The sequence below is a fragment of the Empidonax traillii genome, unplaced genomic scaffold (genome assembly GCF_003031625.1).
Source record: "Empidonax traillii isolate 1590-97213 ecotype Southwest subspecies unplaced genomic scaffold, ASM303162v1 scaffold182:size1009393, whole genome shotgun sequence".
In the NCBI taxonomy this organism is placed as follows: domain Eukaryota; kingdom Metazoa; phylum Chordata; class Aves; order Passeriformes; family Tyrannidae; genus Empidonax; species Empidonax traillii.
The window spans coordinates 861,605-878,930 of record NW_020955375.1 but is presented as its reverse complement, the minus strand read 5'-3'; the positions used below and the strand labels follow the sequence as shown (position 1 = coordinate 878,930).

Here is a 17,326-nt window from a genome sequence, read left to right as displayed (position 1 = left end):
GCAGTTCACAGCTCGGCAACACAGGAAGCCCCAAACACTTCGTGTCAGGGTAACACAGCCCCATTCTCTGTAAGACACATCCTGAAGCACCCATTAAAACGTTCTGCAAAATTCTGTACAAATTTGTAACTGGTAAACATAAACAACACTTCAATTACTTGATGGCTATTTGAACAAAAGCAAAAGCTGGTCTTTCAGGAAAAAAAAAAAAAAACAACACTTGTATATAACTACAGGGCAAAATATTTGTACAGGTGCACCACCCATCTCTGTGTGCAAAATGTTCTTCCCTGCAGGAATATTATAGAATAAGGAGATTAGTGCCTCATTTAATGAGAACTTTTAGCAAGCATGGTGAACGTGATGTCAAGACAGGTACAGGCAGTAGAATCACACAGTTCAGTCCAAAGAGCAAACACTGGTAGGATGACATTAGAATCTCAAGTGCATGCAAAAAAGCCATTGCTGAGAAGCTTGAGTAAATGCAGAGGCCATCTTACAAGTAGCAGTAGCATACACAATGTTAACTCAACTGCTTACCCACTAAGTACACCAAGAACCAGGTTAAGTACGAAAAATGAGCCAAGGATGATAAGACTAACAAAATAGATCCATGGCCATTCACATCCTATTGCATCATTTACCTGTAAAACGTAAGGAAATAAGTTATGATTCAGTCATTTATTAAACAGCAGAGTCCTTTTTGCAGCTGCCAGATCACGTAGGTTCAACACAAAGTTTATGGCTTATCCAGTTCTTATAAAAATGAATAAACAATGCTTAAATTTACTTACCCAAATTTTTTTTTTATAGATGTGATGCCTTAGAATATTAATTGAAATAACATTTAAGTAAGAGAATTATTAGTCCTTTTTATAACTTTGCCACAAGGCTGGACGTGAATATTTACTGATAGACCTAAACTCTGATTTTGGTGTTTGTGTGTTATTTGTATGATGACCAGAGACAACTTTTTCTGCTCTAATCAGAGGAGGAAGCAACAGAGGTTTATTAAAAGATTTCATCACAACTGAAGTCTCACCTGTATGAGATAACCTGTGTGTTCATGGCAACTGAATTCAGGACTCTGCCTTCATGATGAAAAAGGTGTATGCTTACCCGCTCAATACACCAAGAACAAGATTTAGTACGAAAAATGACCCAAAGATGACGAGACTGACAAAATACACCCATGGTAATTCAAATCCCATAGCATCATTCATCTGCAAGAAATAAGATGATCTTATAGAGTAGATCACTACATCAACAGCAATGAAGAGTCAGAGAAAAGGAGAATTTGATCATTCAGGTTAGATAACGTTCCATACATTCCTTCAGTAATGAAAGAACATGATAAGAAGGCACCGGCCACGTTCACTTTGCATTTCTAATACATACCCTAAAACAAAATGGTGAGTGAACCAAGTACTCAGATCAGAAATATCATCAAACATAAATGGGGCACTGCAACAGTTCTGTTTCTTAACACTGAGAACATGAAATAAATTTCAGATCTCCAATTCAAATGATGATCACAAAGTATATTGAAATATTAGGACTTTTAGTTCCTATATATCCTATCTACATGAATGATCATTTGAGAAAATAAACAGCAAATGTATTTCAACAGTACAAGAATTAATAGTTTTTCTGTAACTTGGAAATCCAATAGCTTTTTTTCTGAAATAATAGTCGGATGCTGCCAGATATTTTAAATTAATTTAAAAATAAATAAATGAGAATAAACTTGTTTAAAATTTTAGAAACATAATGGAAACATTCCACACACACTTTTGAACATAAATTATATCAAGATCAAGGTTGAATAAACTTTAAAAAGTTGTTGCTAATTATTTTTTTTAAGTGAGGTTGAAGTAACAGAGCTTTAAATACAGCCTTTATAGACTTACATATTTTCTTGTATTCTTAGCCAGTTCATCAAACCTATCAAAGGATAACTTTAGGAAATACACCCATGGAGATCTAAAAAGGCCTATTCAGAAAAACAGGTATTTTAAAACAGTGAAATTTGGCTTTGTGTGTAGTTTTGTTTAAATGACAAGTTTGCCTTAGATTCTTCTTAAGCTGTTTTTTAGCCAAGAAAATTCAGCAGACAAAAATTAGACGTGGTGTTGTAGAACAACCTTTTTGCAAATCTGTTTTCCTTCTGTAAATGCTGCTGTGTTGGTTGTATTGGAGATTTGGGATTAGGCTTTGAGCTCTGTGGCTAAATAAGTTTGACTCCTGTCCTTAACACCTCTGTTGGAACAGACCCATCAAATGTGGGAACAAATGTTTTTTAAAATCATTTTATTTTTTCCTCTGTCTTTTATCAGTGTATCACAATCTCGGCTTCTGCAGGTTGGTCCTGTGGATGGTCCAACATAAGCACACACATTAAGTTTTGCAAGTTAAGGCCTATAAGCACTTTTCTTCAGTGGTGACTTGTATTAATACCAGTTCATACTTACCAAAGCAAACAAACTTCCAAGGTAACCAAGGAAGATTATTTTACACAGCTTTTTCTTGCATCTTTTAAAATAATCTATATATTATCTTCCAAAAATGCTTTCGCAACTGAACTGAGGTACTAAAAAGTAACTTAAAATTACTTCGACTTTCCAGAGGAAAAAAAAAAGAAAACTTGAATACGTATATTTGGGTTGGATTTTTTTTTCCTTTTAGTTTCAACAGAGTTGAATTTTGGAGAAGCTGATATGAAGAAGGATTATAGCCATTCAGAAAGGTTGAGATCATTACCTTCATTTCATGTTAACAGACACAGCTCATACCACACAGGCAAAGTGTTTTTCCAGCAATAACTGATCAGGTTTTAATTAAATTTCAAATACATATGAATGCATTTTAAATCTAACTGAACTACTCCATTAGCAGTTGTTTGCAAGTCACCAGCGTGAAGACAAGTTCATCTGGTGTTGATAACATTTACCCCCTCCATGTCTTTTTGAAAAACCCAAAATATTAATTTCTGCAGTTTTACTTTGAGAAAAAAAGAGCTCTGGGAATCACTGCAATACAACTCCATACTCTGCTTTTGCTCACAAAGTGAATATATTCAAACAGCCAGGCATTGTCCTAACTCAGTAACTCAGGAGCAAAGCTGAAATTCTCCTGCTCTGCCATAAGGGCTCTGTTAGAATGGACTACTGTGATTTGCATTTCCTTCCTTCACTTTATAGTGTGTAACACATAAAAAAATTCCTTTTCATTTCTGCAGTTTCATTTTAAGCCCAACGTTTTAGGCTCATCTATCCAGGACTGCCTTGTGAAGTAAAAATTGGCAACTGCAGCTAACCAGTACTAGAAGAAATGTTTCATTTTGGGCAGATGCTGAGCTAGTTCAAAAGCATTCCATAATTCAGGAACACCTGAGCCTAGCAGAACACCTTGGCACTAATCTAAGATTGAATTCCTAAAAAGAACAGCCTGAAACAGCACTACTCAACAACTTTATCATTTAATTCTAGATACAATTAAACACTATTCAAGTAATGCACTGTAATTTCTATTCATGAAGCAGTATTTCAGATTGCATTAATACCAGAGATCAAAGTATAAAAAGAAGTCCTTTCCTTTTGGAAAACTTTGCTGCTTATTTCATGCATGTCAAATGGCATTTTCCATAACTTCCAATTAAAGAAAGATTAAAGGAGTCGATTTGCCTTCTGATTAAAGGCTGAGACAGAACTTGGTTAATATATGAGAACAGGAAAATCTCCATCCTCAGAAAAAAGATTGAAAGGATTAATGCTGACTTTTCACATAGAATGCAGAATAAGGAGTTAAAGACAAATTCCAAATGTACTGGAAGTTGCAACTAAGAAATAAAAGCAGTAAAAGCCCTTGAGTTATGCTAAAGTAACACCAGGAATTGAAGGAGACACCACACCTCAAATCCTCACTGAAACATCTTGCAAGATTCCCCCACTCTGTGGCTCAGGGAGGTACAACCACCACAGGGGGTGTCACATTTAATGGCTCTCAGTGGACTTGGCCCGTCTCTTTTTGAGGCCATCAGGCTTTTAGCCTTCCTAGCACCTATTGCAGGACACCACCAAGCACCATCCTTCTTGCCTTTCTTTGTGCCTTTTTACAGCTCTAGTTCTACTGTTTGAATTTCTCTTCTAATTAGTTTATCCATCACATCAACCAGAGGACAGATGAGATGATGGTTGATAAGAAGGACAAAATATTTTTTGTATCCCTTAATTCTGTTTGACCATAGCAGTAGGTGTTTACTGAGCATATTTGGCTATTTGGTTCTTTATATTTGTGTGTATATGTTTGTGGGTATATGTCTGCAGCCTTGAAGAATTATCTTGGGCTGATAGGACAAACTTGGTACAGTCTGAAACTGTCTCATCTGGCATTTGGAGTGAATTATCTTGTTAGCTGTGCTGTAGCTGGAGTCAACTACCATTACAACACAGCATAAGTGATCAGGGACTCTGAAGTGAAATGGAGAGAAAGTCAAATTTATAGTAGACATAACCCTTAGTGCTACATATCAGCAGATGGCACACTCCAATCTAAAACATCAATTAGAAATCATTAAAATCTCATTTATCCCTATTTGTGGTAATTGTGAGTAAAATCCTCACATGTAATTGCATGCAAATCAAGGTCTTACTTTTCTGTACACCTGGTATTCTTTTACTGAAAATTGTTGCAAGCTCTTTTTATGTATTAATTTATGTAAGCCCTAACTGGGGATAATGATGAAGCAATGCAGTAACACCTCTAATTCTGCATTTGCACCATTACAGATACAATGTGCTGATGCATGAACCTATTTTGAATTTTTTTCCACAATGTTTTAAAACTCTCTGAAATGTAAGTTTTTTAGCTTCCTTAGCTTTCAATTTTACCTTCCTCTTTTCATAACATTCCAAAAAACACATAACTGTTGGGTTTACTTATTCCTACCTATAATCTACTGAATCATCTTAAATTGTTAAGACTGACAGACTCAGTCTCTTGACAGGTGTAAAAATCCCTCAGAAATCAGCATTTTGTCAAGTGGGGCTAACCCTGCATTCTTCAAAGCATACAATGGAGGTTCACAAAACCTCAGATCAGGTTATTTATTCTGCTTAGTGGAGAGCACACCAGACAGCTTTTCGAAGCCCCCTGGCTTCAAAGGTTTTGTCCTGAGACATTCTTGGCTGAAGTGGAGTTAACCAAAAGCTGACTTATGACAGGCTGTGCTTAAAGCACAGCAGCCTCCAGGTTGGTTTGTAAAAGCATGTGATTTTGTATTCAATCTTATCTGGGTTCTGGAGTCAAAGCACAGACTTCTCTGATATTTCCCTGGCTGGCCAGGCTCACCTTTGGTGTGGTGCTGACAGGGAACCAAGCAGAGGTGACTGGTGGGATGTGCACCGAGCATCAAGGTAGACATAAAGAGAAACAGATCCCTTAGAGAAGTTGTCACAGTACCTAGAGAGCCTCATAATTGGCTTCATCACCTCTTGAATTTGGCCTCCATCTTCTGTATGTAAAGTGTGCTGCAGTTGCATACAGGATACAAAAGTGATCCTCTCAAGTTAAACCTCATCTTGGAAGACACTGCTTCAGTTTTATTAATTTGCTTTGCTCTATCTGAACAGACCTCAATTTCTTCCTTCTGTTGATTTTATCCATACTTAGCAAATGAAGCATAAAAATTTGGTACTCACATGAGGCATTTATTCTTTAAAACATGATAGTTTGTAAAATTTTTACCAAGACTGTTCAGAAATTCGTTTAGATGCAGGTCTGTCTTTCTCATTCAGGTACTTCATATTACATATAATGCTATTTTAGCTGATTCCTGTTAGTGGCATTCCATTAATCAGCTTACTGTCTAACTGGGGGGAGGGTGGAAATCAAGTAATTGCTCCCAGTAAAAGCCTCGATGTCAAAAATGACTGCTAAGAAATTACTTCCTTTTTCAGATAGCTAAGCCAGGTTGATACTGCAGAGCAGGGGGACACTGCCATAACGAAAATCAAGAGTACTACCAGTACAACCTCTACAAAAGAGTAACCTAGAGAAGATTTGCTGCTGAAGACTCTACCAGCTTTAACAAAACGGGTACAAAAAAAAAAATGCAAGTGTTTGATTCCTTCATGAGTTTCAGCTTGTTAATTTAGGATTAACGTTTTTTGTGAGTGCTTCTACCTATTTATCTATACTGCCCAAGCTAATTTCATAAAAGAAATTTATAAAACCTGGGCACTGATTTGATTTGTTAAATCTAAGGGCTCAAAAACTATTGGAATTGAGTAACTAATATGATGAACAACGCGTTTACTTTTAAAATGTTTAGCTACCATGTATTAAAACAAACAAAAAAATAATATCCACTTTGGTGAGAGGTAATAAACACTCTCTTTGTATCTGCTATGCCACCTATACAACATTATATAACAACTGGATGTATTTAATATTCCCCATATGCTGGATGTAACAAAATGCAAGAATAGCATATGCTGTTCAGTTTGATGGTGTAAAACTGTTACCTTTGTTTATGTGGCAATAATGACCCAAACCCCAATACTCAAGAGGGATCTGAATTTATTTACTAAACTGTTCTCCTGGGACAGACTGGGAAATAAGATGCTTTTACAATAATGGTTTTCTTCTTATGGCAAAGCTTTTGGAAGAAGCTCTAGCTATTCCACTAGTGGAATTCTTAGCACTACCTGAATTTCAGACTCTATTTCCAATCCAGTTTCTACCCATTTTTATTTAAAATTTCTGGGGAGAAAAAATAAGTTCTTTTTAGTGTTTGCAATGATCTGTGACAAGAAATTAGTTCCATGCTTTGACTGCAGTACAGGTCAGCAGTCAGCTAAGACTGAGATATGAGATAACTTGTCAAAGTCAATCAAGTTCACTTCATGGGAAAGATATTTCCCTGTGAGATAGTTTAAAATCCTCCTCGGGTGGGGTCTGTGTTAAGATGCTAATTGGAAAAAAATTACAGTATATTATCATCCCCTCAATCCTAATATATATATTATTCTCACTATGTATATCTATCTTAATATGTATATTATTCCTTGGCTTGGTAGCTCTGTTTGCATGTCTGAATTTGATCATTCCCTTTTCTCTCTGAGATTAAGTTCTCTCACTTTGCAATCTAAAACGGGTTGATTCAGAGCTTTTTATACCTAGAGAACATAAAAAGGTAATTAGTCCAAATCATTACCTCAAAGGCAGAAGGGTTAAGCTAGATTTTAATATGAAATTGGATTCAAGTAATTAACACTCAAATTGAAAAAATTCTGCCTGTCATCCCTGGCTCTTCAGTGAGATTTATGCAATATCCTAATGCTGCCATCCAAAATTTCTATCACTCTTTCTCCAGCTGTACATCATGTGTTAAATTTCTGGCTATGTAGTCATCGAAGGCTGGGAGCACTGAGCATGCAGCACATCGATGCCTTTGGGGATGAGCTGACTTGTTCCACTGAAAAGTCTCCCTCAGATGACCTGAGAGTGGTGCTGAGTGATGCAAACAGAGCAGCATTAAGCTGTCCTTAGGTATGTAACAGAAAAAAGGAAGAAATGAGGATTATCTGTGATTTTTCTTCACAATTTTTAACGTTGTAAATCAGTTGTGAATATTCAGCAAAGGGGAAAAAAGCTGCCAAGCATTCTTTGACTTCTCTCAGACAAGAAGATGAAACTCATTGCTGATAAGTACTGTTTGGATCAGTAACATGGCTTCCCTTTCTGCAGGTGGAGTGGGACTAATACGGCTTAAATCACCCCCAGTAGTGGATTCCCATTAGCTTATTAAATCATTTAATTTGAAGTTCTAAAATGTCATAGTTTATTCAACTGCTGGTTTCATTTTTTGAAAAGTATTTTTCAGGAGACTCCTCAGCACTTGGATGACAGTTCTGATAATGCTTCATGTTGTGCAGCTTTTTATTTATAGCTTAATAATACATTTTGTGCATGAGCCAAGGGTTTTCTTGTGAGATGTATTTGTAAAACACCTCCTTGTGTTCAGGGAAAATCTTTGACTGCACATCAGCTGGTTTCAAGTACACTATACCCCCTTATAATACGTCTAAGTAGGCTGTCCTTAAAGATTCTTGAACTAGGAGCATTCTAAAAAGTGTCAAGAGTAGAAGATTGAGTTCCTGATCATCTGATTAACATTCTGAAAAATCAATAGACTGCTTTATTTTATTATTGTAATTATTTTCTTTTTCTATACATAGGTTTATGTGGGAGTTATAATTTTTTCTAATTCCCACCTGGTTAGAACGTAATTTTCTACCTTTTAGTTCATGCATAATAGGAAAAACTGCCTGGTACTATTGAAACTAGTAAGGAAGCCACAGTTCTTGTACCTGTTTATGGAAATACAGTTACAGAAATACTGATACAGTCTTTTCTATCTTGATCTGTTACTTCCAGTAACATTAATTCAGTGGCTATGGAGACACTTATGCAAAAGGACATATAGACACATGCAAAAGTGCAGTGCAGCCTAAAAAGACTGTGTTACAGAAATGATGGATTTCCTTCAGATGTTCTAAGGTGCTTCAATGAATAAAATGAGAAATATAAAGCTTTCTAAAGCAAGAAACAGATTCCTAAGTGCTCACCTTTTTTTGTTATAAATGCAAAGGAATTATGAATGATGTATTTCTTTGATAATAATACATGTTATTAGCAAAAACTAGTAACAGACAGTTTTAAAAAGTATCAGTAAAGGCTATGTTAAAAAACCTTCCCTCAAACCTTATGCAAGTATTAGATATATTTGAGACTGCTTAGACATTTCAAGTAATGAACTGAGTATTTTAAACACAAATCCTTGAGAGAATATCTTGTTAACATATCAGTAGGTGTATTAATAGGCAAAACCATTTCAGACATTAACATATTCAGCAATTGCAGCTTGAGTTCTTCAATCTCAAAAAGTCTCCAGATCAATCTGAGTAGTGCTGGCCAGGTGTCAGAGAACTGAGGAGCTGTTAATACTTGAGTTAGTAATGCAGCACCTCTCCATAATGAGCTAGGAAAATTCAGTGGCCACTAATACAGTTGCTCCATCATTGACTCAACTGTGCTGGCAGCCCAGCCCATTAAGGTGGTTTCTCAGGCCCTGCCCATCTCTCATTCAAGCTACAGTAGTGTCAGTGTGGATTATTTGAGTGTAGTAACTGAAGATAACTTCACCATGGTGAAAAAAAAGAAGAATTAAATGTGATAATTTTGGTACTCATGGGAAAATTGGGGGTTTTGCTGGCAAGTATCTCTGCTCATTATCTGTGTTCCTACGTATCGAGTGAAACAGCTAAAAATAAAAGCAATTTACAAAATCCGTGTTTGCTGTTAATAGACTACGTATCTAGATGTTTCAAAGACATGGGAAAAATCTAGAGCCAGATATGCAAATGCAGACTCAAATTTTTGTAATTCTTGAGAGCTTGCTAGAATAAACGTGAGGCAAAGAGTACTGCAGTCTCAGCTTTAGAATGGAAGACAGAGCATTAAAAACTTGGGCACACAAAGCTGCCACTTGGCCAATAACAAGGACTGCACTGGAATTCAAAACTAGTAACATGAGCCTTCAGTTAGGGCTCAAGAGCAAACAGAAAGGACTGTGACCGGGAATAAACACAGTCCTGGTACAAATGGAGAAGATACACAGATGTGCAGCCACAAACACCCTGGTTACAGTTTGGGAACACACAGGCTGCACTGGCTGGTGAAAACAAGGACACTACACCCCTTCACCTCCCAAGTCTAACTTTTGGCAACAAGGAGTCATATTTCTTGTGGATGGAATATGTAATATCTGCTATCCAGTAAGTTGCAAGTAAGTTAGAAAGAAAAAAGCAGCCAGATGAAGAACACTCTCAAAAACAGAAGGACATATGGGATTCAGATGCAAACCGGTGAGCAGCAGGATGCCCATGTGAGTCACCACGATCTGAAGGGTTCCCAGCAGTAGCAGGATCAAGGCCTCAACTTATAATAGATATGCCTAAGGGGGAAATCATTACTGGTGCTTGGAGAATTTTTAAACCACGTTTACTGTCGTTAACCAGGTGATAACGAGCTGTGCCAGGGAGTGCTATTGGAAGCTGTCACTTTGAGCTGTCATCCTTGCTAACAGAAAGCCATGGAACACGATGCAAAATATTGCACATATTTCACCCCCTCACATTACACCTGCTCGCAAGATAAGCCTGCATAGTTTATTTCACTGTTCACACAGTGACCGAATGGAAATCAGAATGTTGTGCAGTTTCTAGTATTTATGCATTTGGTTTTGTTTGTTGGTTGGTTTTGTGTAAAACTGATTCAGTCTGTGTATCATCAACAGATTTCCAAGTAAAAAGCAATCCACAAAACCCCTGCACAGCAAGTTAAAATGGCTGCCTTAGATTCTTGGAGTATTCCTTTATTACAATTTGGTTTTGTAGCTCTGGTAAGACAGTGGAAGCAGATATTCATACTTGCCATTTTTTCTCTCTTTCCATCCTAAAAGAATGTCCATTTACCATCTTAATTATCTTAAACAGTAACACTGTCCTAAAACATTTCCATATTCTGTACTCCAGTACCACAGATTTTATATGAGATTACACTGGTGTTAAATGTTTATTTCACCTTGATTTGCAACAAATGACCACATAAAATTATATGTTGATTCACTGGGTAATATTAGATCTTTAAATGCATCCAGTAGACCCACTTGGCCAGACAAAGAAACAAATTCACTGTGGGAGCTGCTGGTAGCAGCATCACCTGGAGTGTAGTTCCAGCAAGACACATCTTGAGATCTCATCCACTTTTAACAGCTTGCTAACAGTGATCCTTGCTAATAATCACTTTTCTTCTTTCATAAATACTTTCCAGCCTTTGTATGGTTAGAGTTGTATTTGTTATGAGGCCCTAATTGCCACAAAGACAGACTGCAGAGTACCAAGCAGTACAAAATATTCTCACTGATGTTCAGCACCTATGGTAGGTGCTGTCATAGGTTTCTTGAATGACCTTGGACAAATCACTCACATCAGATATTTAGATGTTTAAAGATTCACAAAAGAATGCAGTGTCCCTTAGACTGCAAAGGGCTTTAGCAGAGAAATGTCTACCTGTATATTTAGGAGACTATTCCTTTAAAAATCTGTGTGTTCTCATTTGGAAAATCAGGACTAAATAAATCTTCAGTTTCCCAGTCTGTGTCCAGCTGACTTTGTATATGTTTCAAGGCTGTGAAGCTACCATACCTTATGCCAAAGTAGCATTTAAAGGTGGGAATTTACACAGTTAGGTTTTTGAATACCTTTTGCTGCTTCTATGGAGACGACATCAGGGTCACGGCTCTTGTAATTTGTTGTTTCTGAGTGGTTAACAAATGGTTTGCAGTTCCCATGGCAAGCAATGACAGTTGAGAGCATGCTTTGTTCTAATTTATGTTAACATTGTGAAAAATTCTGCAGAAATACTGCAAAAAGAGAGCTCTAAAGCTTAATCAGTGAAGACACACTTAATATCTGTAGGCTCACATGCAAAAAGGCTAGTCCAAAGGACATAAATGTAGTATTACACTTATCCACATGGAATGGGCAAAAAACCCTCAAACAAGCAGCAAAAAAAATTTGGTTTTAAAATATCTTTTCAGCCTGAGGAGTCCACTAACATGTGTGACTGGTAAGAGTATGCAGCTGAGCTTATCTCCTGCAAAACTCACCCAGATCTCCTGATGACAGCATTGCAAAACACAGCTCAATTCTCACTTGAACATAAAAGCTTAGTTATATGTAAATAAAGCTCAGTGATTTCTGAACTTACCCAGTACAAAACATCCGTCCAGCCTTCCATGGTTATGCACTGGAACACAGTCAACATTGCAAATGCAAAGTTATCGAAGTTGGTTATGCCTCCGTTCGGTCCAACCCATCCACCCTTACATTCCGTGCCATTCATGACACACTGACGTCCATTCCCTGAGAATGCACAAGGTGCTGGATCTTCTTCAACTAGTATATCTGAAAATTGACCCCCCAAAAAAAAAAAAAAAATCACAGCTTTGAGTTCTCAAATTTTTATGAGTTAGCCCCTTGCATGCAGAAACATCAACCCTGCTGTAACATAAATCCAGATTTCAAGCTGAGAAATGCTGAGAAAGGCAACACATGGGAGCTTTGGAGCTTTGAGTCTCTCTCTCATCTGGGCTTCACAACCTCAAAATAAGTTAATCAAAACAATGTAGACAAGAGCTGAGTAATTAAGCAGTGGAAAGAAGCATGTAATAATACATTTTTCCATAGAAGCTCCTCATGCTAATTTTTTCTTTCCTATCCAGTGCTATTACTTCACTTTCTGCCACTTCATGCCAACACAAGGACCATTAAGTAAAAGAGATCTAATTCCTATATATCATCTACATCATCTTCATTTCTTAGCTGATAGAAAGGTACCCTTGAACACCAGGTAAGATTTCTCCCTCATGAGGTTTCACTCCTTCAAAATTCTCCAACAACACACACTTCCATTTCATCATTTCACCTGGATGGAGGAACACCATTTCCTTTCTTTACTCATTTCAGAACTGCACTTCTTACCACACTGCCTTGATCTTGAAGGAGAAACACTGACAAATGATGAACTCAGCAAAGTCTGTCTTCCCTAGAAGTGGACTAGCTACCTTTTCAGTAATCAGAGATTAGAAAAAAAAAAAAAAACAGTAGGTTGTGCCTTGTACATAGTCACCCCTATTATTTTCACTATTGACATTTAAACTACACATATCAGAAATGAAAACCTATTCAGAGCATGTTCTAGTCTTTGAGTGGTTTGATTTTTTTGTGGTTTTGGTGGTGGCTTGTTTTTTGAGTTTGTTTGTTTGTTTTGCTTTGGGTTTTGTGGGGCTTTGGGCTTGTTTGTTTTTTCCACTAAATGCACTTTTCCTAAAATTATGAAACTTGGTTGTAAATGGGGTTACAGAAGTTTTACTGCTTTGGCCCCTGGTTCTATTTCAAACTGAAATCCCACAGATTTGAAAGAAAACATAATTAAACCCTTGCTTTAGTCAACAGCTTCATGACTTACCTGAATCAATAAGAAAACAAGATTTGTGCATTTTTCCAATAAAAAGTTCCAATCCTATAATAGCATAGATTATGATTACAAACAATACCAAAAGGGCAATATGGAGGAGGGGGACCATGGCTTTTATAATGGAGTTCAGGACAACTTGTAAACCTAAAAGGAAAAAAAAAAAAAAAAGAGGATATAAGATGTAAGCCATATTTCGATGTCTCACCCTCTCAAATGTTCTATAATTACAGATTATTAGACACTGTTGAAACAGACACACAGAGATAATTTAAAAAAAAAAAAAAATTCTACTGCCCAGAACCACAAAATGTTCCTGTAACATAAAGCTTCAAAAAATCTCAAACTTTCTGACTATTTCCTCTGTTATGTCACAGAAGTGTTTGAAACGTGTCACAAGAATCCGTGGTTTTCTGAAGAGAAAGAGCACATAGTCAGTGTGGGGCTACAGCTCGTTCCATATGACCTTTAGGAAGCTCTGTGCTAAAACCATAACTTTGTGGCAAGTCCTGAGAAAATGTCCACTCAGCCAATCGCAGAACTCTATTTTTGGTCTGGAGAGAAAAATATAGTTAACACATTTTTACTCAAAACAAACTTTCTCATATCATTTATCTCCCCTATCACTTTCAGAACTTCTTCATTTTCTTTTTCTCATTATATATTTGTCCAAATTCTGGCTTTAGCAAAACAAGTGAATCCCAGACTAGTGAAGCTGCCACAGTACCAATGAGAATAAAATATGCCTCATTTTTAATTTAGTAGACTTCCTTTCTTACATTCCATAGGCTGGTTCTACCCTCACTGAAGTCCTTCTGCCAAATCTGCACAATCATGATTGTTTCCACATAACAGGCCATGGTAGAATAAACACAGAATTAGCTTTCTTCCCTTGAATCTCTTGAAAAGAGCTGAATTGTAAGCCATGAACCTTGTATTCAGCCCAAACAGCTTCAATAATTAATAATGTATTAAAAGAAAACCAGAAATATCAGATAAAAAAAGGTTTTCTTTAAACAATACTGTTCTACTTTTTAAGTTTCCTAATTTATCTGTTAGGTCTACTGAGATAAACAGAAGGCATTCATGTGCATTGGAGGGGGCAGGAAAGATGAAATGTGTAATGTGCTTTGGCATACACTCACCAACTTATAAACCAATTTAGGACCACCTACACTTTCAGATCTGCAGGCTTCTGGAATTGAAAAAAAAAAAATCTGAATTTCCTTTTCTGGTGTTTTAGCATTTTAACACGTAATTTACTTTTATATAAAGCTCCTAAAAAGGAAGTGTATTCCCCATCTGCTTACTGAACTATGTAAGAAGATCATACACTGACTGAATTCACCATCCCTTGTTTGACTTGAAAAAGGGTATCACTCATCTTGAAATTCACTTTCTACACACAGAACCAGACAGTATAAAGTTGAGATTTTTATTCTCTTATTTCTGTTAGTGCCTGGAACAAGAAAGTGAAATAATCAGAGCAGTTACAGCATTCATTCCAATGGAATTAAATGGAAAAGAGCTTACTGGGCACTCCTGATACAAGCCGGAGAGGTCGCAGTACACGAAAGGCTCTTAGGGCTTTGACATCGAAGCCACCAGGTTTGCCACCTGAGTGGCTGCCACCGTCTGTTTCTTTGGTTAATTGTTCCAATATTACACTAAATAATCTAGAAAATTAGAGGAAAGGTAAGGTCATCACTATCCATTGGCTGTGCAATCAAACATGTTACTCTGGAAATTACTTGAACTGCAGATGGTTCTGAAAAGCTGTTCAGATGTCAAAATGAGAGATATATTTACACGTTAAATCATGGCAGGAAGAGTTTGGAAGTGCAAGAGGTTATAATCCCTCTAGAGAACACGGATCACACAGTATTCAATAGCTTAACATTTCTCTTGTATATTCAATGTGCCACTTATAAATAAATGAAGCTACTTTGCTGCTTTGGTTCAAACATTTTAGCTGTAAAATTTGGAGAATTAATCTTCTTTTTAGAAGAAGAAATAGATAATAACTAAAACCATCTGGTTTAATTTTGGTGGAATATATGAACTCCAAGTGACACTGCAGTTCCAATATTCTATATACAGTCAGTAGAAACTGAATATATTAAAAATAGAGTGCAACATTTAATAACACCAAAAAGACTTTTTTCTTATACATAATACCTCTGAGGATAAATATATTCCCAGATGGCTCATTTATTATATTGTATTTTTTTCCCTGCAGGAATGAACCAGACGTTCATTAGAACAGTTTGGAAGATAAGAGTTTTATTTTTCTTTCCCACTTCCAGCAGCAATTTAAAGTGATGCAAGTGCTAGAAATACATATTAATCTCAGGTTGGTTTTAGTTTCGAGCTCTACTTCAGATGGGTGGTTTTCTAGAGTGCAGCTGGACCACACGAACTATGTTATCTTTTGCAGAGTCTGTAGCTCAGTAATCACAAAACTGCACTGCTCCTGAAAGGATTATCAAGTTAGTAGAGTTTGTAACCCTAAAAAGTGTTTCACATCTGTAAAAGATGCCTGAAATGTGCAGGGTTTTACTTTGGTCATGAAAAGTTTTCGTAATTCGGGTTAACAGCTCTCTCATGCTGGATAATTGCTTGAAATTGTCTATTGAGAGGTTGCCTAAACTAGAATATTGGAGACTTCACCTTCCCCCAGTCAGCAATTGACCCAAATCAGTCAACACCCAGTCCTGGTTCAGTCCATTCTCCTCCTGAACAAAACCCAGCGACAAAGGCTCTACTGACGATGGAATGAACATCAGCAACTGTTGTAACCAAATCCAGACATTTACTGTTTCAGGTCCTGATTCAGCCCCACAGTTTAACAGAAGCATAATTCTAGGAAAATGAGCCACCTCAATGATTTCAAGTGTGGCCATTTATGCTCTAAAAGCAGACATTAAAAAGACTTCTGAGTCAAGTGCTGAATTCAGAGAACCTGTTTCAGCCTGTCAGTTCACACAACACTCACCAAGTTAAAGGGCTACAGGCACAGGAGATGCTATGAAAACTTTCTCTACCACCTTTAACAGAAACCAATGGAAATTATGTGAGATAGCAGGCAAGTAGTAGACCACTCAGAGTAATTCATGCTCTGCTTACAGCTATGTCCATACTGCAGTTGTGTCTACAGCTCTGTCACTTTATGCTGTCCAGTTGAAACCAGGACGTGCCATTCCTATAAAGCCACCAAGGTATGTAACTATTGATCTGCTTTTACTGAAAGTTACATTTTCATTCCTCTACAGTTTACCAAAGTTTAAATGCCAGATTTGATTTGGAAAAAGGTCTCTTTACATGTTTCCCTTTTGCTTGTAGAGATTTGTTTGGATGTAATTAAGATTAATGCATTTGGACTGTTACAGTTTCTGCTGAGAAAGCACATGAAGCAAATTTCAATACATTCAATATAGGACATCATGGCAGCTCTTTCAGAGCTATTAAAATACCTAATGAAATTTCACATTGAAGCCAATCAAATAGAATCAGATCCAGAAGTAATTCCCCATCCACCTTGGGTTATATATGAAAATCAATTTTTCACTGGGTTTTTACATATTAATTAAATAAATGGGACTCACGCTTGCTTAATCATGTAGGCTGTGCTCTTCTTTAAAGAGCAAAAACATTGCATGCAGTTTTGCCAATACCTGACGTGTTATGAAAGGTCCACCCTGCCTTACACATAGGCTACTGGCAACCTACACAACAGTTTATATTCCAAAAATTTGGGGTTTGACTAGGACAATCTTTGTGTGATATTTTAGGCATCTGATAACTTGCAGTCCTTTTTAATTTATATTTTCAATGGATTCAGTGTGAGCATTTGACCTAACTACATTTAGCCTCCAACAATGGGTGTTTCATGAGTTAATGGAAAATTTTTTTAGTTATCATGTATTTAGGACACAGCCAAAGATAGAGGTCATGTTAATTAGACTGCTCCAGGGTTACTGTAACTCTGTGGTCACTTGACAAGAGGGAAGAGGTCTATTCGAGTGACTGCTTGGCAAGGGAACAGAGCTTGTGTGTGACAATCTCCACACCTGCCCACCAAGCTTCCCCTTCAGGCACAGAGGCCAATCTGTTGAGAATGACCTGACCTGATGAAGGATCTATTTATACACAGATTTTAGTCCTGGATCAAAAGTCCCTGAATGCCAAGCAACTGGCCCAAATACAATCTTCTCAGTAACATTTA

General features: G+C 36.9%; 1 protein-coding gene across 7 annotated transcripts in view; it reads right to left on the bottom strand.

Moving 5' to 3' along the window:
* The window catches only part of CACNA1D (calcium voltage-gated channel subunit alpha1 D), a 168,950-nt gene that overhangs the window by 90,358 nt on the left and 61,266 nt on the right, over positions 1 to 17,326 (bottom strand). For 6 of the 7 annotated variants that reach the window (XM_027886266.1, XM_027886271.1, XM_027886269.1 and 3 more), the window contains exons 5-8: positions 14,635 to 14,777; positions 13,096 to 13,248; positions 11,836 to 12,032; positions 541 to 644 (exon numbers count right to left, since the gene is read on the bottom strand). In XM_027886266.1, the coding sequence (XP_027742067.1) occupies positions 541 to 644; positions 11,836 to 12,032; positions 13,096 to 13,248; positions 14,635 to 14,777 (597 nt within the window). Of the gene's footprint in view, positions 1 to 540; positions 645 to 1,119; positions 1,224 to 11,835; positions 12,033 to 13,095; positions 13,249 to 14,634; positions 14,778 to 17,326 lie in introns of all 7 variants that reach the window. The other variant, XM_027886267.1, reaches the window with a different exon arrangement.